This window comes from Labrus mixtus, chromosome 15 (assembly GCF_963584025.1).
Source record: "Labrus mixtus chromosome 15, fLabMix1.1, whole genome shotgun sequence".
Lineage (NCBI taxonomy): Eukaryota > Metazoa > Chordata > Actinopteri > Labriformes > Labridae > Labrus > Labrus mixtus.
Window position 1 is genome coordinate 7,273,787 of NC_083626.1, and position 24,308 is coordinate 7,298,094.

The window sequence follows — 24,308 nt, forward strand, 5'->3', positions numbered from 1 at the left end:
TTTGTGCAAGTGTTTGTTTTTGTGTTCTGTACTCAGATCAGAAGTGAGCTGTGGCTCCTGTGTGTGTCTGGATCTGGGTCCCTCCTCCTCCCCTCTCTCTCTCTCTCTCTCTCTCTCTCTCTCTCTCTCTCTCTCTCTCTCTCTCTCCGTCCTCTCTGAACTGAGGACTGTTGCCTTCAATGCCCGCTCTCTCAGCTGGTGTAGCGACCACACACTCCGGCTCTCCGCTTGTGTTTGTTTGCGACTTTTTACTGAACTTTATTTCCAGTGTTTGTGGTGCTCTGTGCATCACTTAATCTGCGTGCGGATTTTGAAAAACTTGCTGCTGCAAAATGGACTGAAGGAGCAGCAGCAGCACAGCCAGAGTGTGGATACTCCAGAAAAGAAGAGTTTATTTGTAAAGAGAGCGACCCGTTTCTGCGAGTTGAATTACCATCATGGAAGAGGACGACGGGCATCTGGAGAACGGTATCCACGCCACCAAGGACTCGGACCGGCAACAGCGGCTCAGACTTTGTGTTTTGAATGAAATGCTGAACACAGAGAGGGATTATGTTCGGACGTTGCTTTTCCTTCAGTCGGTAAGTTTTTGACATTTACCTCTCACGTTGTTTGTGTCCACGTTCAGCGCCCTCAGACACGGACAAGGACAGCCCGCCGAACTCCATTTAAACATCTTCAAAGTCAGGGTTGTCTTCACTTTTTAGGCTAAATGACACACTTCATAAGACGACATGTGGTATTGAATGAATTGGCAGGGTACAAAGCTGACTTCGGCATGCAAGGAGTAAATTAAGCTGCAGAAATTAGCAAGAAAATAACAAAGTTAATGTGTTGTCCACAGTGTAGTGGACGGGCTTGGTACGACATTAAATAGGAAGAAATTCGCATTGGCTCTGGTTTGACGTTTGGTACTCAACGAGTAGTTTATCTGATGGTAGTTTAATTTTTAAATACATTTGTGTTGTGATACATAACAGGCTGCGGAAGTGAGCTTTGGGTTTACAGCTTCTGTTTGTTGCACAATGTGTCTTTCTTCACAGACATACATTGACAGCTTTCTCCTGAGAGCACAGCCTGTTATTTTGTCATGTTATGTGTTCAGCTTTGAGTAATTTAGACCCCACTTTGTCAATGGAATTATGACATGTATGTGAGAGACATAAGACCTTGGTAAATGTGTTCAAATTGAAGCCCGAGGCATCATTCACACTTCTCCCTTGTGTGCTAAAGCTCAGGTTCAAAACAATCAAAGGAGAGCTCTATTCACACTGGCTTTGCAAATAATTAGGTAGCCTATTCATGAGCATTCAACACCACCACGCCTCCCTTTTTTCCACACTGAGATAAGAAGCACTTTCAGCACAGTTAGCCTACTTATTCACTCATTGTTGGCCGCATCAGCTGCCTTTGATGAATGATTGTCCTGGCGATTTTTCATGCTACTTTCAGCCAGACATAGATGGCTCCCACCTGCAGCCAGGAGACTATTCAATTTGTCACATCTCTGTGTCATTTTCACGTCCCTCTGTCTCCTCCCTTTATCCCTGCCTTGTCATCTGTTGGACTTGAACTGTGCAGGTGGTGTCTGCCTCCAGCTGAGACGAATACAACTGTGGGACTTACTCCAAATTGACTGCATTTAATATGACAGCAATAATGGGACTATATTATAATGCTTTATTGCTTGTAGTAGGGGTAAGCCCCCCCCCCCCCCCTTTTTGTCTCCCCACCTCCACAACAAGGTCAAAGGTCAGTGTAAGCTACAAAACACAACCCCTGAAGCTGGTGGGGATTTCAGGGTATCTTTTACCCGCTCTGCCCCCCCTGCTGGCTCAAAAGATTGACAAGGCAACGACTGAATATTATCTGCTGGTAAAATTGTCCGATTTCAACCGCTGGAAAGTATTTGTCAAACATGGTCATGGTTCCTTCTTCCTCTCGTGCTGTCATGTGTCGAAGAACTTCCTCAAAGTTTCCTCACTTCTAATGTCACAAAGATACTAAATCATCTGGAAGTGGTAACTACATCACAACGTTTTGAGATATGCAGCAGAACCTTTAACTAGTTTACTGAACACATTCAGAAAAACACATTGTGAACTTTAGATTGTCTATCTCTTTGGTTTCCTTTTAAAAAAATGACGCAAGGGCTGAGAGGTAGCCAATTCTTATCTTCTGCAACAAGACAGACCAGGCAGCAGAGCGAGACACGCTTTGACCTACTCCCCCCCACCTCAAAAAGCCAGTTCAGACGTATTGATAAAGACAAAGCCCCACTCTTTTATCATTGAAGCCTGGAAGCTTTTTTTCCCCCTGTGAACATCTGAAAGCTGTCAGTGCTGGTGTCCTCCACCATGCTCCTCCCCGACATTACATCAATTGGCATGTCTTGATTTAAGCCATACGGTGATAGCCAGAGGGGAGTGACTCGCTCCGGCCGGAGGGGAATGTTATCAATGTGTCTTTGTATAGCATTTCCAATTATAAAGCAAAGGCTGTAGTTTAAAAAGGAGTGGAGATTAAGCCATTATTTCCTGCTTTTATGATCCTGTGTTGGAATTTTTGTCTCTATTCGATATAAGCTGCCGGTGTTTTTCTAATTCAAGTGTCACGTGCAGCTTGATATCGAGGTCTGTGTAAATGTAAGGTCTGTTTCTCATGTTTTATCATCTTGGTAAAATGATTTTTTCACACATTTCATATGGATTTCCTTCAGTGTTGGCAGTCAATGTGGTCACCTAAAGTAATCAAGACATATGTCGTCATACATGTACCAGGATGCATTGCATGCTACTGCCGTGCTCAGCAGCTCTTCTTCAGACAAATTCTTTGGTTGGATTCAGATGGTTTGATGTCCAACTAGTTAGCCAACTCTCTGTTAAATTAGTGTTTGTTCAAACATCCTCTGTAGTCGGGATGCTTTTTTTGCATGCCAAGAAACGTAGCTTTGAAGCTTGTTTGCAGTGTTAGCAAAAATGGGAGTTTAGTTATGTCACACATTGTTATGTGTCAATTGGTGGCACTGGTGACCAGAGGAAAATCTGTTCTTTTTAAATGGCAGCATCCCTGAGATACAGAGAACATCAGTAGCAATTGTAGAGTTCCTCAGACCATATCTCTAAACAAAGGCTGTCACCATACCATGTTTTTAAACTTAGATATGATGCTAGAAGAAATGATGATGTCATGGCTGTTTGGATACCATGGCAACAACAATACAAGTACTGGTGGGCACCAATAATTGGGAAGTTTCTTGTTTTTATTTACGTGAGCACACTGTCTGTGCTGAAACATTGCTGACATATTTGTACAGTTTCGACGGGGCTCTTTCTTTCCCTTGCAGCAACTTTTGGTTAAGATATGACTGATGATGTGAAGTTTTTTTCAAGCTTGACTACTTTTTGATACAGTACTATACATCAATAAAATAACAGATTGTTTTATTTTAAAACAGATGGTATCGAGAAGTATCAGAGTATAGAAACATTTTGACAGCCTTGATTCAAACTCACATTTAGAGATTAAGAAAAGCATTCAAATTTCACTCTAAAGTGTTTCTGTTGGGTGGGATGGATGCATTTCATTACCCTCATTACGAGCCATCCTCACATATGTTCTCATACTGTGTAGACAAGCTCTGTTGCCAAAGCATGCTGCTCTATACTCTAGTACCCCATATGTGGTAATATATGTTTTCTTGTCATGTGACTCCCCCTCCCCTCCAAGGCCCCAAAGACAATCACTACAGAGGATTTAGTGTTTGGGGGGCGCTCCGCTCAGTATAGCTTTCATTGCTAAAGCACCATGCTGAAAGTAAAAAAAAAAGAAAAAGAAAGAAAACATCAGTCCAACAACCAGCGCAGATCCTCTACAAATCCCTCCCAAGCTCTCCATCCAGGGTCCAGCTGAGCCTGCTCCTCATCCCCTCTGTGGGAGCCGAGGCTGTGTCCCCCCATGCAGCTCACACTGGTGTTGATAAGGGAAGTCTGGCTGTGGGAGCTCACAACATATGGTTTCTGTAAAGATACGGACGGAGTCGTTCCGGGTGGGGGGTTAATTGTTTTGGGTTTGCGTAGCCCTTCAGATGGAAGAGGCCAAAGTAGCGATGGGGAATGAAAAGTGAGTTGTCTTGGAGAAGAATCGGAGCAGTTATTTTTGTTTCAGACAGCTATGTTCGTCATCGATCTGTCATATGGCTAAGTGAGATACTTTCCATTTCTCTGAATGCTATCTAACATCTCTCTCAGAATTATTAGTATATTTACACATCTTCTGTGAGTTAGATGCAAATTAGTAATAGTGATAGCTTGACAGTGAGAGGTATTTCCCCTTAGTGAAAGTGAACTGCACCTATGTAACTGAAAACAGGACATGGCTTGTGGTCACAATCTGGTTCCTTGTTTGCTGGAAATCAGTGCAGATAATGACGCATTGACTCCATTGAGGCCAATACCAGTCATGGAAATTCAAAACATTTAAAGGCGGCCAATTCTTGCGATCACTGTCTAAAATTAAGTTATTTACAAAATTGCTTCAAAATAAAAATGTAATAAATGAGCTGTTTATCATGTTAAAATGATATAACGTACATCTCTGCAACAGTAACTGCATTATGTTGGTGGGAACATTAACCCTTTGAGCAATGTTCTTAACGACCTTCAGAGACTTGTTTCTTTGTTTGTTTTGCCCCTTTTCTCCTCCAGTTTTACGACTATGACTGATGCATGACATACTGTTGATAATTAGCTCAATAAACCATTTTCTGCTGTCAGTTCAGTTGCAGCCACGCTCCAGATCCAGATCCAAAAATCCAGATGATGTCATGTCTCAATGTTTAAGTCCAGAGCTTAGCATTACATGCTATTGATTTACTTATGTTGACCCTACAGCTTCTGTCTTATCTGTCCACATCTGATGGGTTAGTTTTAGCTCAGTCTCTTTGGGGTTTAAGCCTCATGTCAGTGGTAGAAATTGAACAGCCACCAATGAAAGGAAGCTCACCGATGACCGCCCACGTCAATCTCGATCGCCTTATCACTGATTTATTTTCACCCTCCCTTTGTAGTCGTCCTTCACCTGATAGATCTTTAGCCCCCCGTGCGGCATCGTTCCTCAATTGCAATGATTGCAATGACACACAAAAGAGATGCTTATCCAGCTTTGGCATCTCAGTCATTCTGCATGTCACTCATCCCCTGGCGATTACCAGTGCCAACAAGCTCACCCAACACGCTAGAGAGGAAGCATGTAGGGGTGTTGGGAGGAGAAGAGGTGAGAAGGGGGTAGGGGGATATGTGAAAGGAGGGATTAGATGACTGGGTTTGCTCTGTGTTGTCATTGCAAATCTCCAAATCTGTTTCTTCTTCAAGACCAAGTGGAAGCTGGCTCCTTTCCTTTTCAAATCACAGTCAGTGGTGATAACTGCTCTCTTCCTGCTTTTGTTGGGGGGAAAAAAATCCCTGGTTTGTGTGAATTGATAATTTCTTAAAGCCGTAGATTAGTGGGGATTTTCTTCAGGGCTGTGCTTTGTTGATTTAATCCAAGCAACTGGATTTTCCCTGCCGTGATCCACCAAAATGTAGGCTATCTATGTCAGGACCAGGGGCATTGACGTCATACCTGGTAGATGTGAGGGATTTTCCTGCAAAACCGTAAAAATAGGGTTTTTGCCATCTTTTCACCACACTGACCCATGCCTGTTATGAATCCTCTCCGCTAAAGACAACAGAATAATAATCATGTGGCTGTAAAGTTAGTCAGCTTTCAGCCTTCCTTCTTAATTCTGAGAATGAAAGACAGAGTGTAGGGTGACCAGGAAGGTCTCGTCAGGGCTGCAGGATAATAGGAAACATCTGGAAATCCTGCCCCCTCTGACCCTTGCTTTGGCCCACACACAAGTGAGATTACACATGTTGTCTTACGCTGATGTTTCCTCCTGTGCAGGCGTTTTATTGTATGCGCATGCACGTACAGTATAAAGCTGCAGCCTTTCACACCCCTTCCTCTTTTTTTTCTGTTGTTGCCTTTTCTATACACTTGCTGAGCAAACAGGATGACATGTGTACATGCATTCAAACACAGACATCATCCAGCTGGTGCCCAGGAAGACACACATGCAGGAAGCCAGCATTGAGCTTCCTCTCTTAACTTCAACTCGTTCTTACCTTTTTCCCCTTCTCTCTCTCCCCCCCCCCCCCCCCCCCTCCACTCCATCTCTTCAGCCCTCCCCCACTTGGTGGGAAAGACCAGGATGAAGTTTCTCTGGGCTCAGTGGGTATAAATAGCTGCAGATTCTAACTCTCATCTTGGCCACAATGCTGGTGGTTTCAGTTGGCTGCAACCTCAGCCCAGCTGAAGTCATACAAACACAGGCAGGCTTCACATATATAGCAAAAGCCAAAGGGAAAAAACAGCACGTGGAGTCCTAACAGCAGGTAGAACATTTACCATGGCAGACCACTGGGGTTTTTGTGAGGATTTTTATTATTACTGGGCTTTAAAATCCCTGTTGGAGAAATTGTATACAGACTCCATGGATAGCCAAACCATCAATTCTGAGGGTGGTGTTCAGCAGAGGTAGATATTGGTGTTCAAATACAATAAAGAGACAGAACTCTCTTTCTGACCAGGACTGTTTTGTACCTTCCCCCCCCCCCCCCCCCCCGAAGGTCACATAGGTCATACTCACAACAGTTCGTCTCAGTCCCTCGTTTATGCTCCGGTCAAGTGCCAGAGTGTTTTATTGGAAATAATCCAACAATATGTTTCACATCACAAACGAGGGGTTTGGATATGTTGCAATATATTGGACATGAAAACTGCCAAAGACAACAGGCAGCGCATGTATTAAATCTGATAACAAGTTTTCTTGTTATTGCAGTCAGAACAATTGGATCTGCTTTTGTGTTTTCCACAGTCCCTGTAACACCCATCATCACAGCACAGCTTTTTATCCTCCCTAAAGCAAAGCGATCCGCAGATAAAGTAAAGAAAATACATTGTTTTGCATGCAGATTATTGATTAATAAACTAGGCAGTGTGTTTAAGAAGAGACATCATCACAAAGAGCAACATTGCAATACTCAAGTGTATCAAAATATTTACTTACACCCTCAGTTTAATCATTGACACATTGTTTTCTTCCAATTTAATGTTGCCCTCAGATCTTCTATTCTTACCTCATTTGCAGGGTCCTCTTACTGCATGTTGTCGATTAAATGATAGTTCGGGCCTTTTTTCGTTTTTATTTGCTTTATTGAATACAATTGTATGTTTTCATGTTTGATTATAAACCTGAACAGCCAAATCCTAACCCACGCTCCCCGACGTGCTTCATAAAGAAAGTGACTTGACTAGGCTTGACCTGACTACCTTACACCTGAGGTCAAAGCATGAACCACTGACATACCTTTGAGGTGAACATATGACGCAAGTGTTTGCCACTGTGCACCTTTCCATCTGAGTCTGGTACAACTGGTACCTTGCAGTGGAGCCAACTCATTACAATGGAGGCTGCGGCATAAATGGAAGCTAGTGCCAGTTTTTCCCAACTTAATCTTTTTGCTTTTTTTTTGTCTTAAAGTCATGTGTGTTGATAAGCCATTTCTTTAAGGCATAAGACTGCAGCAGGAATTTTAAGAATTCAAGTTAACAAGTCTAAACCACTGTAACACCCGGAGGCATGATGTCAACATCCCCCCCATTACCATCACCCCACCCTGCGAGAGATGTCTGCGTATTGTTCCAGCTTGAATGAGCGTAGGAGAAAAGTCATTTGACGCGATCAGGGTAGCAGGATGTCTTATTTTGAATGTTGACTTTGCCGTCATAGGTATTAAATAAAATTAGACGTTTATTTTCAAGTGTTTTTGAAGTTAAAGTGAAACTATTTAGAAGGCGGTACTTTGAAATCCGAGGGGTGTGGAAGAAGGGGAAAAAATGTACCACAAGAACTCATGAACATTGTATCAGGCACTGATTTCACTGTGTCAAACAGCAGGTCATGCAATGTCAAGAATGCAGGCAAAACAGACTTTGCAGTTGTACTGTTTGGTTAACGGAGACATTTTTACTACTGGAGCAAGCCAAACAAATAAGAGGATGTGAGAACAGTGTATCTGAAAAGCTCTGTGAAGTGCTGTTCAAGCTGTTATATGATACAGTGGCTGACCTAGCATGACTTGTTAAACTACAGGAACATGAGATCTCTAATGTCCCCTTGGATATTTTGACCTGAACAAAGTTAGGACATGCTCTCTCTCAGGATGGACACTGGCTGCAGCATGTTTGATGAGAACACTCCTGAAAGATGAATGAATAGGATGGAGGAATACCTGCAGAAAGACCTGATGGGATCTCTCTCATTGGAGCTCCTTGTTTGGTTTACAAACTGTGGCAGCGGGCTAACAATGTTTGTTTGTGTTCTCAAATACAACCAGATGTGTGGCTTCTTTCAGGATCAGAGGTCATATACCTCCTCGAGGTGCTGCATAACAAAACAACCACAGAACAACTTCACACAAAGCTTCTTAAAGGTAGAGAATGTGTCGATGTTCGATGAAGTCTGGGTACGATTACAGGACTGTTGAAGTGTTGCCTGATCGGAGCGGGTCAGAGTAAATGTCTGGCCTGTATGCTGTCCAGTTAGGAAGCTCCACTGTACACAAGCCATAACACAATGGGACAAAGGAGAGTCACACCCATATCACACTCCACTAACCCACTTCTTCTGTTGTCACTTGTTCTGCAACACTGCAGCAGTTTCATAGCAGTTTATTGCAATGACCATTCTTTGTTTTTATGCGGCCAAAATAACCCATATTTGGATGAGAACAAGGGTTTAGAGGGTAGGCTACCAAAAGTCATAAAGTGAATGCTCAATGCTAATTCATTAAGTGGCTGAGGTTAACTGAAATTCTATTTGGTAGGGTATGGTAAGGTATGGTATGGTACAGTGTGGTAGGGTATGGTAAGGTACAGTATCATATGGTATGGTATGGTAGGGTATGGTACAGTGTGGTATGGTATGGTACAGTGTGGTATGGTAGGGTATGGTATGGTACAGTGTGGTATGGTAGGGTATGGTATGGTACAGTGTGGTATGGTAGGGTGTGGTATGGTATGGTACAGTGTGGTATGGTACAGTGTGGTATGGTAGGGTGTGGTATGGTATGGTACAGTGTGGTATGGTATGGTATGGTACAGTGTGGTATGGTAGGGTATGGTACAGTGTGGTAGGGTAGGGTACAGTGTGGTATGGTAGGGTATGGTATGGTACAGTGTGGTATGGTAGGGTATGGTAAGGTATGGTATGGTACAGTGTGGTATGGTAGGGTATGGTACAGTGTGGTAGGGTAGGGTAGGGTATGGTAAGGTACAGTATCATATTGTATGGTACAGTGTGGTATGGTAGGGTATGGTATGGTACAGTGTGGTATGGTACAGTATGGTATGGTACAGTGTGGTAGGGTATGGTATGGTACAGTATGGTATGGTATGGTACAGTGTGGTAGGGTATGGTATGGTACAGTATGGTATGGTATGGTACAGTGTGGTATGGTATGGTACAGTGTGGTATGGTACGGTATGGTACAGTGTGGTATGGTATGGTACGGTATGGTACAGTGTGGTATGGTATGGTAGGGTAGGGTATGGTATGCAGTGTTTCCCCTAGGTTTACAGCGTTGGGGGGGCAAGCCGACATGCCGACACGGCGACACGACGACACAAACACTTGAAGGAATCTTGGTGTTCATGTGTTACTTTTAATGACAGCTGTCCTTTTCTATCGGAAAGGTATCCTTAAATGACTTCTTTCCCTGATTTCCCGACTCTATCCACTATCCTATCCCTACAATAAAGGCACAACAAGCCCAAAAATAAATCTTTAAAAAAACCTTGACCTACTTACTTTACTTGACCTTCAAGCAAGCGGGCCGCCCCCCCAATATAATGGTGGGGGAAACACTGGTATGGTACAGTGTGGTAAGGCATGGTAAGGTATGGTATGGTACGGTATGGTAGGGTATTGTGTTGCAATAATAAGTTCCCTGTACATGCTGTAGAGACAAAAATCTGATTCTGTGCTACACTGTAAATATATTTAAGTATTTTGTTAAGTTGGTGCCGCCCGGTCTCTGTATGTATTGACTTCTTTATAGAGGCAACCACAGGTGGCCACTCATGATACTGCAGTTTTTTGGCACTTCCTCTTCCCTTCATTTTTGGCCCTGGATGTTGTCTCCTGGTTATCCAAAATCCATCCTCCCATCGAAACTGGTGGCAAGTTATCTCAAGTCGTGCCAGTGGACTTAAGATCTTGATTAAAAGATAAACACATGGGTTGAAGGTGTAAATCTGTGGGTTCAGCTTCTATCCAGTTCGGTCTTTGGACATGGATTTCATCCATGTTGTCTTTGGTGTGACAGCTCAAGGTCAACGGTAAATGTCAGCCTAGCATTCTGACATCCACTGAAAGAAAACTGAATCACAGTGTGTCAGATGATTGTTCAGCCTACAAGTGCCAATAGAGCGTACTGTGTGTGTCAGCCAGAGTGAGTGCTGAACCATGGAAAGATCTGGCAGACAGAACATTGTTGAATTATGTTTCTTGGTTAATTTACAAAAAGTAAGAGTGTTTGAATATTAACTTAAGTAGTTGAGAACAAGTCAGGCTTATGTAGTGATTACCATGTCATGCAAAGTTCAACAATAACTCTGAGATAACAAGCTGACTTCACTAATGAACAGAGGTCTTTCCTATTTATGTAATTTAACCCAGTAACTCCGAGTGGCTGCAGACTTTGTTGTTGTAACTGTTCAAGACAGCTGCTGACAAACTCTTGGACCCGCTCGCTGAAGAGTTTGTATTCTGGCACAAGTTCAGTGCGTTGAAATTTTTGCCAGCTAACATGGCATGATTAAAGGCCTGAGTCATGCATGCTCGAGCTGTTAATGCCATCATTTTGTTCTCTTGTGCTGACAGGAAACCTTTTAGGAAATTGTACCAAGTTTTGACATGACGAATAACCATGGCCAATTTCTGGGGGGATTTTTTTTGTTGTTGCCTCCAGCTGTGATTTACATGATGCTCTAGAGTCTACAGACTGGATTCATGACAGACCAAAAAAACAAACCCTTGAGTGAGTGCAAGCAGCTCTGGTTACAACTGTTTAAAAACAACATTCACCCTGACTCACTGCTGCCAGAAATCATCTTTTGCATAATCCAGTTAAAGTGAGCTAATACAGAACATTTCATAGCTACAGTCTTCATTCTTTTTATAGGGACGGACATGTTTAAGCTCATCGTTATCGATGATGTCGTTGCTATGGAAGCTTTATAAGTTTATAACATGATAAGTGCATGCAGCAGTGAGCGGATGTTATATGGCCTGGGGAGATTGTTGAGTGCATCATCCTACTTAAAATTGATCTAAAAAAAGAAACAAAAAAGATTTTGCATATTTTGCATAAAATACCTTAATGTTGTACCACCGATTTTAGAAATATCAAGTAAGTGACTGAAGAAACTCCAAGAAAATAAAGTACATGAAGAAGTAATACCAGTGTTGGCACTGCGTTTCTATAAGATCTAAACACCCATTCTCACAGCTAAAGCTTATGTGTATGTTCTTCCATCCAGAATGCTTTGTGTGTTCATTGAGTTCACATTTGCTGGAAAGAAGTGACACATCTATCTTTTGTAATTATGAAATGAAAACCTTTTAAAACGAGGAAGTACAGATTTTCTTTTATTAAGGAATCATTTGTAAATACTCCGCCAAAATAATAATGTAGGAACTGGTGGAGCATGTTTGCAGTGCTCTAACAGTTAATCGGGATACCAGGACTGCCTCTTTTCATCGTATGATTAAATATGATCTAGTTTCACAATGAGCAGTTCCACTCTCTGTTATCTCTCTGCAACACTTTGATGCTGCAGCGAGCTGGACTATTGTGAATCCAAACGATCCTGGAAGCATCGCTTTCAGAAGTGGAGACTAACAGAAGTGTTAGTGGTGTTAGTGGCTGCCAAGGAGAGAAGTTGAGACAGAATGTAGGTCAGTTGCATCAGTGTGTTTTTAGCATTTTTATGGATGGAAATGGCTTCAACTAGCTGCTGTCTGTACGTCCATTAAATACTGTTCTCTATGGAGTTGGTAAATTACTGTTTTGGTCTTAATCAGTGGGTGTCCTCTGTGATCATCCCACTCTGCTTTGCCAAATCACCATTATGGTGTAGTGTAGGACACTAATTTGGTGTTTTACCAAATTAGTCTGTGCCCATGACACAGTTTATGTCTGCCCAGCTGAATGCCAGGTGTGGCTCTCTCTGTCTGGGTTTTTCTTGGTTATGTTCCAAAAGTTAACCCTTTCATTCATGGCACCTTTTACAGTGCACGTTTATTTAAAAGCCATTTAAACCATTTAAGATGCAGCACCCGAATGCATTCTACAAGGCTGTCTCCATTCCATGTGATCATTATTATATTTATGTATCCCCTCCACTCTAGAGGACGTTAGTTTGCAAATAGATAATTCCTCTTAAGTGTCCTTTGTTTTGATGTGGTCTAACTTTGTTTGATGATTTAAGATAATGATATTAACAACACCTTAAAAATACAATGAAACAGCAATATAAAATCATCAGATTTCAAGTTTATTTTACACTGTAATGGTCCCTGTTTACAACTGTATTCCCCCTGAGGGATCAGATCACAACTGGACAGCCTTAATGCTACATGTGAACTAGGGATGTGCATGTTTAGTTGACTTAACGGTTAAACATCATCATGTTAGTCAGCACCAGAATTACTAGTTAGTTAAATTCATTTTTAATATTTCAGCCTTCGTTGCAGTCATTTTATGCTCAAACTGTAACGCAGCCAACCACCATTAGTTGGGCCTACAGCGACAGACTGGCTGTAGCTCCTGTTAACAGGCCTGTTCCTCCTGCTCTTCTAACTGGATGTAAACGAGCACAGTGGACGGATACCATCTCATAGGAGCAGCACGGTTTGGCTGTATTTTGATCTAACATCCCCAGCATCCCCAGTGTGAATGCACTCCAATGTGTCCTGATATGCATACAGATCTGATCAATCAGGCCGCTTACGGAGGTAATCTGGGATGCATTTGTCCACATGGGTTTGGTAGTGTGAATGCTCATGTGTCCTGAGCCACATTAAGGACTGCCCCAACAAGTTACATCATCTAAGATGGCACTGTTACGAACTGGGAGAAGTATATGTAGCAGGCAAGTGTGATCCGATCACAAGTGGTCACTGGAAACACATTTTCAATGCAAAGCTTCAACGCTGTCACTCAAGTGCTGTCCACTTGTGATCAGGTCGCTTTATGTTGATACCAGGTGCAAAGAGGGTCATTGTTTCCTTTAATGTATAGTGTCTGGAGCAGAGGTCAGATACGTTACTCCCTCAAAGTTCAATATATTGTTAGAAATAAGGATATTTGCATTACTGTTTTTCCCATTTTACACTTAAGAAATATAATTATTGTATTGTAAGGACAGTAAGTAAACACATATTTTTGTTCGGATACACATTTTAACAGGGAATACTGTATGTTTAGGATATTGCTAAATGCATGCAGCTAAAATAGTTTGGTGTAATAAATCTTTCTCTGCAGTCTCTCTTTGCTCAGTCAGGGGCCTCACAGGTCTCTGATGGCTCACTCATCTCCACACTCGCCACACTCTGATGCCTGCGTCTGTCAGCAGCAGAAGAACTCACATCCAAACGTCCAGATGGCCTTGACAATCTGGTCCATGATGTTATCTTCTGATCACCACATGTCACCCCTCAACATGAAAGTCATTCGGAGAAGGGCTCAAAGAGAAATCTTTGACAAACCTGAGTGTGGGCAATGGCAGAGATCAAATTGGCTGATCATTTAGATAAGAATATGATGTTTTAGTCCAGAATTGAATTAAAATACAGACGTCAAATGCAGATAGAGTTGGACCTCTTTAACAGATTAACAGGTTGGAGCAGATGTGCATGTTTGAATTTGCCAGCTGGTTAAATTCAGAGTTTAAAAAAAGGAAACGACTATAAAGACGTATGATCCAGCACTCTTTTGTGCATCACAAGCATGAAGAAAATTTCCATTTTCATTTTCACTAAGGGAGTACATGAGAACAGAAGTTTTCTACTTCACTGTTTGGGTAATGGGTGTAAGAATTGGGAATGAGGCTTTAGTTGTGTGGAAAGAGCTGCCTAACAACCTGAGGAAGAGGACATATCACTGCAGATATTTATACAGGACCACATCGTAGGAACATGCCAACATGCCCAATGAAAAAAACAAGTCATGCACAGATGAGTCAGATGTTTGCAGCCATGACACTTTGAGAAAGCAGATTTTTTTTGATGGACTATAAAAGGCTCACATCCAGACTGAGAGATTTTTCACCGCATACATTCATTGGTTCAAAAAAGCTGATGTGGGCTTGATGAGTAGGCAGTCTTGAACAGGAAGTTTTCTGGTCCAGTGCTGTCTGTCCTCTGTGGTTGAGACACAGACTCATCCCCCTGTAGGGTTTAGTTTCCGCCCATGTGTGCGTCTCAAAGAGCCCTCAAGTTTAAAGTCCTTCAAAGCGGAAGTGAGAGAAAGTGGGAGGAAAAAAAACTGGACCAGACTCAAAGAAGACTTTGTGTTTTTGGTGATTGGCTCTGCCAAAAAGGGTTTCTCTTGGAAGACAGTGAGGGGCTGGTTGGAGGGTGAGGGGAAGCTGAGGGAGGGAGAGATGTGAATTACGGCGTCAGAGAGAAAGAAGTCTGCTAAGGTTTGCTGGGGTCCCTCATTGTGGCAGCACCACGGGCCATTCTCTGGCTCTGCTGCACTCAGGCCACAAAGAGGGGATTTCTTCATTTATTTATTCAATTTCATGCCATGTCGACCCCAAAATGGCCCCCAATTCCCTCTCCAGAACTGCCCTGGCCATCCCAGTCCTCTCCCAAAAGAGAAAGACCCTTAATGGGCACATTGTTTTTAGCTTGTTGTTGTTTTCTCTCGGATAAGGAGGGGTAGAGAGAGTGAGGCTGGTGACCTGAGGACTTGTATAGAAATGTCCTGAATCTGTGGATCTGGGATTCTGTTTAAGGGCTGTTTCAGTCGGTGTGGGAACCACAGAGAACTGAAAAGGGGCCCTCAGGGCCTGCGGGAAAAACCTTGACAAGTGTTTGAGCTTGTGCTTGATATACGGGGTCTGTTGTGTGTGCGATATCTGAATTCAGTGAGACGGCGCAGCAGCGTTTGTGAATGCTGATGTAGCCGTTGGCAATCAGGAAAAGGGCCCAGTTTTGTCCCCATTAATGTCATCTTTAGACTCATTATGGAGAAGCTGCTAGAGATTTAAGAAGTCCACTCACAAAGAAGAAAAATTAAGATTGAAGTAATTATGTTCCTCGAACGGAGCAATCTGATTGTCCTACTCAGAACGGACTAATTCTGTTTAGAGTCTCCGCTCTGAAATAACTCGCTTTATCAAAGAAACGGGCATTACACCATCATCTCATTATTGAGTTGTGTTGTATTTCATGAACATTTCCACTTGCTCTTATGACTAACAGGAAGTGTGAAATCTATCAGGTCCCTGGCACACTGTTTATACAAGAGTATGCTTACCAAAGAGAGGTTAATGAACATAATGAAACTGCTGTTTGACTTTGGCACACATGTAAATGTTTAATCAGAATCAATTTATTGCATTGAGCTCTTTGTGTAGAAAGTAAATGACAAGTACATGTGTCTCTAAATCCATCAGCACAGATGTGTTTGTTGTTGGAATAGTTTGTGGACTTTAAATGTTAATATCCCCTGTTTTTTTTTGTTTTTTTTTACTGAATTCTTTACATTTCTAAAGTAATTCAGGGAACTTGGTGGACTCTTGCGTGTCTCTCTCCTGTAGTTTTTCTGTACAAAATATAAGAAATACCCGCTCTCCGGTATGATGCAATCAAGTAAAACTCTGCGGTGGCGTCCAAAATGTCAGTGAAGGTGCCGTGAGACCATGTTCCTTCAGACATTCATCGTGCCATTAATCCATGTTTAATCGGTTAACCTTTGACGGAGGTAAAGGCAAATCAAAAATCTAATTAAATCCACGGCCCGAGCGACCCTTGGGATAACATCACCCTGTCAGCAGTGTGACAGCAGCTCCTAAAGCTTCAAACCTGCAGTATGAGCCTGACTGTATACGTCTGATTTACTGCTATGATGCAACTGGACCTTGTTGGACAATCACGGTATTTTCTTACTTCTCTCCAGTTATTTCCCTGTTGCTTTTAGCTATTGTAAAATGACTGCGTAGAGTTTCTTGTGTTGAAAAATGAATTTTAAGTGGCCAACATTTGAAACTTGTTAAGACGTGATATAGATTTCGCAGTCTGCTTGATGATGTTTTGGAGCCATGTGTATTTGTACCTTTTGTAAAACTCTTTTCCAGCTTAAGAAGAGTTTTGAGACCAAAGGGAAGACCTCGTCCTAACAGAGTTGAAGCCATTGTTGGGTCACGCTCTGTTCAGAAGCAGACGAGGCAGACGTGTCAGCAGCATGCCTCCTTCTCTCTGTCCAGTGGAGCGAACATTTAACCCACACCAGCATATGGTCCATCTGTATCTTCACACCTTCCTGTCTGGCTCCTCTTCGCTCTGATAAACCTCTACATTTAGGAACCACCCAAACCACATCTGACTCTCCAGCCTGGGGGTTGTATCAAATTATATGGGATGAGATGGATACTGTTGTCAAACAGGGATCACACTGTTGATCACACTGATCACACCAGCAGGGTGGCAGCTGATTAGTGGTTTGTACTGGACTACAAGTTATGTCAGTAGGTTTAGAGGTGGCTGCTCAGTTCAAAGCTTGGCTTATGATTGTTTTATTCCATTCATCAAACCCCTTCTTTGTTTTAAACTGGTCTGGTTGTAGTTGTCAAACACTCGTTTATCAGAGTTTGAACTATCACCCGGACATTAAAGCACTTCCAGCTGGCTAGTTGCTTAGTGCATCATGTCATGTCACCAGTGTTTTTAACTCATTAAAATCATTTGACTGGATTTAGATTTTATCCAGTAGTGAGTTAAAATTAGCTCAAACTCCTTGAAGCTCACCAAAGAGCTTGATTTACACTGATTTGTTATTTGAAAACCACCACTTTTTAATCAAAACATCTGTTGTCTTGGCGAGAGTTGGGACCTCTGTGGATATCCAGTCAAAACCACGTGAACCAAATATAGTCTTCTGAATTCTGATTACTGGGCCACGCTTGTTTTGGAGATGAGAAGACATCTGTAGATAATTGTGCTGCTAGTAGAAATGTTTAGAATGACTCAGCTTGAAATAAATGTAATTTGACAAAAACATTTGACTGGTCCGAGTCTCCTGGAGTGATGACGTAATAATAGTATTCCATTAGTCATCTTCTATTTCTGTTTCCTTATAATATTGAAGTTTGTGGCTTTGCAGAGCAGTGATGGAAATGTCAAATAATATCAAATCCTGAAATGACATCATTTCATGTGTACAGAGCGTTATATGACAATAACAACCTGAATCTGATTTATTGACAGGTTATGTGTGTACATATATTTGACTCCAGTTAAGCTTCTCACAGTGTACCTACACAGAAATAGCCCTACCATTGAAATAAGTACAAGGAGCTTGACAAGGTCAATAATGTCAGACATATCTTAGTGTGTTTCACATCAGTGACATTTGGAGCCAGTAGTGAAAAGGATCCTAAAATAAACATAATTGATGCCACAGGTTGCTGAATATAGTTGAAGTAGGTGGATAATATTTATAACTTAGTTACAGTCTGGTTGCATGCTAAACAGGCACACTTTAAACACAGTTGAGTTAGAGGTCAGTCAAACATGTCACATACTTCCTCTGCACAAAAAAGCCACACTTCCTGTCCAGAAACAGCGTCTGCAGCTTTTGTGTCTGTGCCTCATTCTGCAGACTGTTTGTTCCCCCCCCCCCCCCCCCCCCCCTGCTGAGTTCACCCTCTGCCTATCTGCTTTGAAAAGAAGCTAAAGTCTTGTCAAAGATTTGGTTGTCTAAAAAAAAAAAAAACCACTGTTGGCTTTTGTTCCTTGTGATTGCTCTGTGTTCACTTCCTGTTTGCGTGCCACACACACACAAACAGAGGCATGCGTGCAGAAGTCTTCTAAACTTTCTTCAGTTTTTCTTGCACACAAATTGTTGCAATAAAGTCGGCAGTGACTCAGTTTTGCGGGATCTCCCGACCAGACGTCAACTTGCTCATGTGCTCATTCAGCATCTGATGTAAAGGCTGTTAGTCACCCGGCCCACTCAAATACAGAACCTGGAGAATTTCTCCAGACATTTTGGACGGATGAGTTTGGATTTTAGCACCAGAGTTCTTCAAAATATTGAAAGTTGTATGCTGACATCACATCTAGTCGTCAGTGCTTTTTGCATGCTATCGGTTTCGCTGTTGTCCTGTTATAATGCACCTTGCTCAGTAAACAGCATCTTCAAGAGGGACAGAAAATTGCTGAGTTTTCATGAACAAGTGTTTAGTGCTTTTCACATGATTCACACCATGGAGTAGAGTTGTTGCAGCGATTATTTGCAGAGTGGTTGGCTTTCACCTTTTCTGAACCACACCAGGATATTTCACACTAAGGCAAACTTGGCAAATTCAAGGAGCCTCTTGTTAGTTCGAGTGTGAAAACACCCTTGTTCAACTGTTTGCATATGAACGTTTAGTGGAAGGGGTGTGGGCCTGTTTGGTGGAGATCGTGGTATAACCAAAAGCAAGTGTGCTATACACAAAGCACACAGCACTGTTGCCGGGAACCTCGGGTCCGTTAGGCTCGCCCTTTTTTTTGGTTTCAATTAGATAAGTCAGCCTAATTTATCATCTCACCTTTTCTGGTATAGAGAGGTCAAAATGAATACTTTACTTTAGCTTTAGTCCTCATGGGCACACAGTGCACATGGGGTGAAAAGCAGCTTCAGGAATAATGCAAAAACAATGACTGACTTCAGACATCTGTAATGACATTTTATTAGATTTCCTCGTCTAATGAAGGCCAGTTGAGCAGCTTTACCATACATACTCCATGGTACAGTTCTTTGTAAGTGTTGTGCTGCTACTTTGTGGTCATTGAAAAAGCTTCCCGGTTGTGTCTCTGGTCTCTGTGGAATTGCATCACGAGCAGTTCCCCGCCCCCCCCCAAACAGCCCGTTGCCCCTGTGGCGAGAGACCATCGTGTGCAATATTTCTGCAGTGCTCTCTGCAGCAGCTGAGCCCTCACTGTCATCCACCCTCCCTCATTATGAGTCCAAGAGTAACCAAAAAAATATCATCAGACCATCTAAGTTGCTAAACATATTGATTGATATGTAAGGGGTTTTGAAGACTCGTATCCTCAGAATCTGTCTGGAGCTGCTCATGCTGCAGGAGAGAGGCTACACTGCAGATACATTAGAACCACATTTTGCCTCAGGGCGCATGCTTTAAAAGCATAACGATCTCCTCGTTCATTTTTTTTGATCAAATTCACAGACAGTGTTGGGCAGTGATGCCCCGTGGCTGTGTCAGATTTCAGACAATAACAGACGGGCCGAGGAGAAAAATCTGTCCATCTCGACAGACGCAATGTCTGATCCTTCACTTAACATGATTTCACACCCTCGGCTCACTGATGACGGAGTCCTGATGCCATATAAAGAGGTGTAGAGGTCACCTGAGATGGAGATATGAAAGTAAACGAGGAGCATCAGCCGCATCCTGCAGCCTCTCTGCATGTTGATTAAGAAGTAATGAGCTCCACGACTTCACCCAGAGACAGGAGTAGAGTTACACTGTTTGTCATGACTACTGTGTTTGTTTTTCATGATCGAGTCTTTTCCAATAACAACGGGCTTAGCTGCTTATGGTGGAGAGGAGGACTCTTTTAATATTCAGCTCATCTCTTAATGTCAGTGTGTGTGTCTTTTTGTGTGTGTGTGTGTGTGTGTGTGTGTGCGCGCAATGCTCTGAGGTATTGTCCTCTCCATGCAAATGATGCATGACTTGTAATGTGCTGAGGGTTATACGAGGCTGCAGTCACATCTGCTTCCTTTGTGTTATCCAATCTAGAGGTGGAAATATTGACTTTTTGCATTTGTTCACACTTCTGAAACACTTCTCGTCTTAGCAAAAATAGCATTAGGGGATTGGCAGAGGGCTGAAAAGGGGAAATGGTGATTTTCTTTCCAACCCACCTTATTCACTTTTTAAAAATCAGCACGAACAGATAAAAATCAAGACCATGGACACATGCAACAAAATCTGATACCATTTAAAATGATCAATAAACGATTTGAGAAAATCCTATAACATTAAACCAATCGTAAAAGTTGTCCTACATATTGTCTGCAGTCTGCAGAACTTGACTGTGATTTCTAGCTGGTATATTTTCAATTCATTCTACAGTATAAGCCTCCTCTTGCATAATATCTCTACAAAGACGTCTATCCTACAAAGTTAATTTTGCAGACTCATTTAAATGTTATGGCGGTGTTGTATCTGTGATCAGTTGCAAAAAAAAGCCTCCCCTGCTTGCTATTTAGAATGATATTTTCTATAGTCCTCATATCTCACTTGTTAGTAAACCACAAAATACAGCCCATTCTTCTCATGTGGGAAAAGTAGTCTCGCTAATATCACCAAGCAGGTGTTTTCAGGTTGAGCTGTCCTTTGCAGCTTGCAGTTTCTCAAAGTACTTTTGCAGGTCTGACTCTGCAAAACCAAAACACCTCTGGATGACTAAGGACCTTTTTTTTGGTAGCAAACTTCTTTACTTGTTAGAGAACACCAGAACTTTTCTCATATTAAACTGAAGTATAAACTCTACTGATTCTTCTTCTTAGTATGACTGATGTGTTTGTCTAAACAGGAAGTTGCTTTTCTCTGGTGGTCATTAGTGTTAAGTGCTCAAAAGAAAGCTGAATATGAAAATCTGTCTAGACAGCAGTTTGTCCAATTATGATGCTTAGCTTTCCAAGCACAACAAACTGCTGCCTATCATGTGTCAGCATCCCTCAAATTAGACCCATCATTCTTTCTTTTTTGGGGTTTATTTCTGGTTCCGGTTTCTGATCACGCTCTGAAATCCAGTCCAGACTGCCAAAACCCCCTGACTTTAAGTAAACGTCGACATGCTTGGTGTGCATGCCCGGTTTATGATGCGTTCTGTTGTCCCTCTCTGGGTCTGCTGCAGTCAGTGTCTCAGTCAAGATGATGATGACTGACAAAGCTTCAAATTTTCTCTCCGGAGAAACCTGTGTGTGCTTTGTGATGGAACAATGAAGACAGCCAATACAACCCTGGGTGAGAATAGCTGTGTTGGAGCAGGACGTTGGACTGAAAGGATCTCTTTGTTGCTCCTTCTCTCCATCCTCCCCACTGTCACCACATCTGTGTGGCACATTTTATTTCAGGAGTGAGTCTTGATGCAAGCTGTCTAAGGCAAGATTTTAAGTTCTAGATACTTCGTTTTACCCTCTTTTTCTTCACCCTTCACCCATCCCCGTCCCTCCCTACGCTCTCCTCCATCTAAAAAGCGACTGAGGGAAAGCCCTGTTTCCTGCCTCTTCTTGTCTTCTCTGCCAGGGAGCAATCTCTCACATGAGTGACTCCTCCAGTGTGGACACGGTACAAGTTACCATATGGGAGATTTAATTAGCGCACGCCTTCGAGCACAGTCAGCTCCCTCCCTCCAGTAACCAGTCAAGAACGCGACAACTTCTGCTTCCCTTTAATGCTGGTCTTAATTAGTGAGGTCGCACTCCACTGCCGAGGACCTTTGCATCTTATTTTGGTGCCACCTACGCATAAAAGATGGTAAAGAGGGAGGAACTTAAGACAAGCCTCCCAAAGTGTTGGGCCTCTGAGGAAATGATATGATTGCTGCTTGACTGCCTGCTCGGCTCGGCTGGGCTTCTATCTTTAGAGCAAATGTGTGATTAAGAGTGTGAGTCTTTCATTAACGGAGAGGGACTTACAGTAAGTAACACGTGTAGTAAGCCGGTGTTAAATGTGACTTTTTAGAGCACGCAGGGTTAGTTCAACCAAATGACAGAACAAAAATACTAACATTTAGTGGAATAGTCATTCAAAGATTGAAACCAGGAACATTTTATAAAGACTATATCTTTATAGCATTGAGCAGCTCTGTCTTTCTTTACTCCATGAGGTGCAGGTGATTACTTTGTAATTGTGCTTTTTGTTTGCCAAACTGAATAAAATATGAAAAGAAACTTACTAACATGTAGTTGGATAAAGTTAAGGTTTATAGTTTCCATGTTGTCTCGACGTTATGGAAGGATTGATGTTTTGTGAGACTTCATTTGATCAAGTTTAAGGTTGCAGCTTCACCTCCCTCAGACTGTTTGTCCAGATCGATGGATCAAGGTGTATGAAATATTGCTTAGAAGAATCACCTCCATTAGCTCGAGCGAAAAACAAGTTTTTAATCTTCAGTTGTTTTTCTTTTTTTCTTGTTCTGATGACATATTTCCAGTTCAACTTTGTACTTTTTTCCATTTCTACACTGATGCACTGAGACGTTTAGTACATTTTTTTTTTAAAAAGGTTCAAACTTAAATCCCTATTGGCACTGAATTCACATTTAATTGGGAAGTGTTGACATTTAATTTAACAAAAAAAGGAGAACCTCAGATTTCTCAGACTAATTGGGACTTTGTTTACAGAATGCAGCGCTCCTGTCCTGGGTAGTTATTTTGTCACTTTTAAACACTGTGAGCAACAAAACAAGAATCGCTATATATCTAGGACAGAGAGAATCACAAATCTGACCAAACAAAACCAACTCTACTACAAACATCTAAACCGTCTCTATGTCATATACTCGAGCAGGCGAGTTGAATACAGATCATCAATGAGTTGTTCCGTCTCTCCAACTTTGCAGGTTGCAGGTGTCATCCATCTCATATCAGAATCACTGTCCATCAGCTCAAACTGGATTATCACTATCGTTGTACGTTCATCATTGTACCCAGTATTATTGTTCATTTTTTAAACCCTTCATCCACATGGCTCGCAGTCAATTTTCAGACTTTAGGCTCGTAGATGCTGGCAGACAAAACATCAGTAGCCTGCCAGAGAAAGAAGAGGCTACAGGAATGGAGTTTTTTTTTTTTTTTTTAATTTAGTGGTCTGGGGGATTCATATCTCTTCAATCCCTTTTCTTTTTAAGACAGCATTGGCGTCTGGAAATGAGGTAGACAGTCAGACGGAAACAGGTTAGTTAAGCCTTTCAGACGCAAGCCGATCGACGCAGAATTGAGGAACAGAGAATAAAAGAAACAGATTCACTTCCAGTCTCTCTTCACCATCCGATTTTTTTTCTAACAAGTCTTGATTGGCAAGCACACACACACACACACAGATAAATCTGCACACACAAGCAGCTCTCAACTTGACATGAGCCTATTATGGTTGTCTTCGGTGAAGTGGTGTGTGTCGACGCTGCAACAATGAAGCAGCTATTTTTTGCTGATGTCTTACAGATGACTGCTCAGGTGCATTAGTTTCCACTACAGAGGATCCATACTGTGGGCTGTAAGTGTCACAAGACAGGGATGAAAAAAAACATGTCATATAGTGGAAAGCTCTGTGGTGGCTAAGGGATCGCGAAGCTACTGTGACACATCGAAGCGTAGCACCATGAAAAAGCAGTCTTATGTGAGAGTACATGTGACTGTGGAAAGCTGAAAGCCTTGTTTGTTTATCCTCGCGTGTAATGATGTCTGTACCTTTCTGTTTCCTCAAAGCAAAGAGTACTTACTGTACAAACTCATTCTGAGATGATCAGTAGACGGAACCTGGACTTCCACTTCTTGTGTTGTGTGCACACAGAAAAGTTGAAGAAGTCAGAAACCTCTCTCATTATCTCTGAAAGAAGGGTTATCCTGCAAAAAATTCACACCAAATGAATAGTTGGGCACCTTGAAAGGCCCCGGTGAAAGGGCTCTTCTGTATCTGACTTGGTTTATCATTGTACAGGAAACCATGGCGACTGAAAAAACGGCAGCCATACTGGAAGTGTTGTAAATGCAGGACATACAGTGCTTTCCAGCCGTCCAGTCACAGGGCTTGTGGTAACGTCGATTTGATGCAGTCGAAGTGAATGGAGCTGCAGACAAGATTAACATCACAAAAAAAAAAGATGACAGGAAATTTTGAAACAGGCTTCAATTTAATGAAACAACAATGAGGACAATTTGTCTTTTTGT

The 24,308-nt window shown here is 42.2% G+C and overlaps 1 protein-coding gene across 4 annotated transcripts in view; it reads left to right on the top strand.

Annotated features, from left to right (window-relative positions):
- The first annotated feature begins 170 nt into the window (after window positions 1-170).
- prex1 (phosphatidylinositol-3,4,5-trisphosphate-dependent Rac exchange factor 1) overlaps window positions 171-24,308 on the top strand; it is a 101,442-nt gene continuing 77,304 nt past the window's right edge. For all 4 annotated transcript variants that reach the window (XM_061058274.1, XM_061058278.1, XM_061058275.1 and 1 more), the window contains exon 1: window positions 171-581. In XM_061058274.1, the coding sequence (XP_060914257.1) occupies window positions 438-581 (144 nt within the window). In that variant the 5' untranslated portion in view covers window positions 171-437. The remainder of the gene's footprint in view (window positions 582-24,308) is intronic.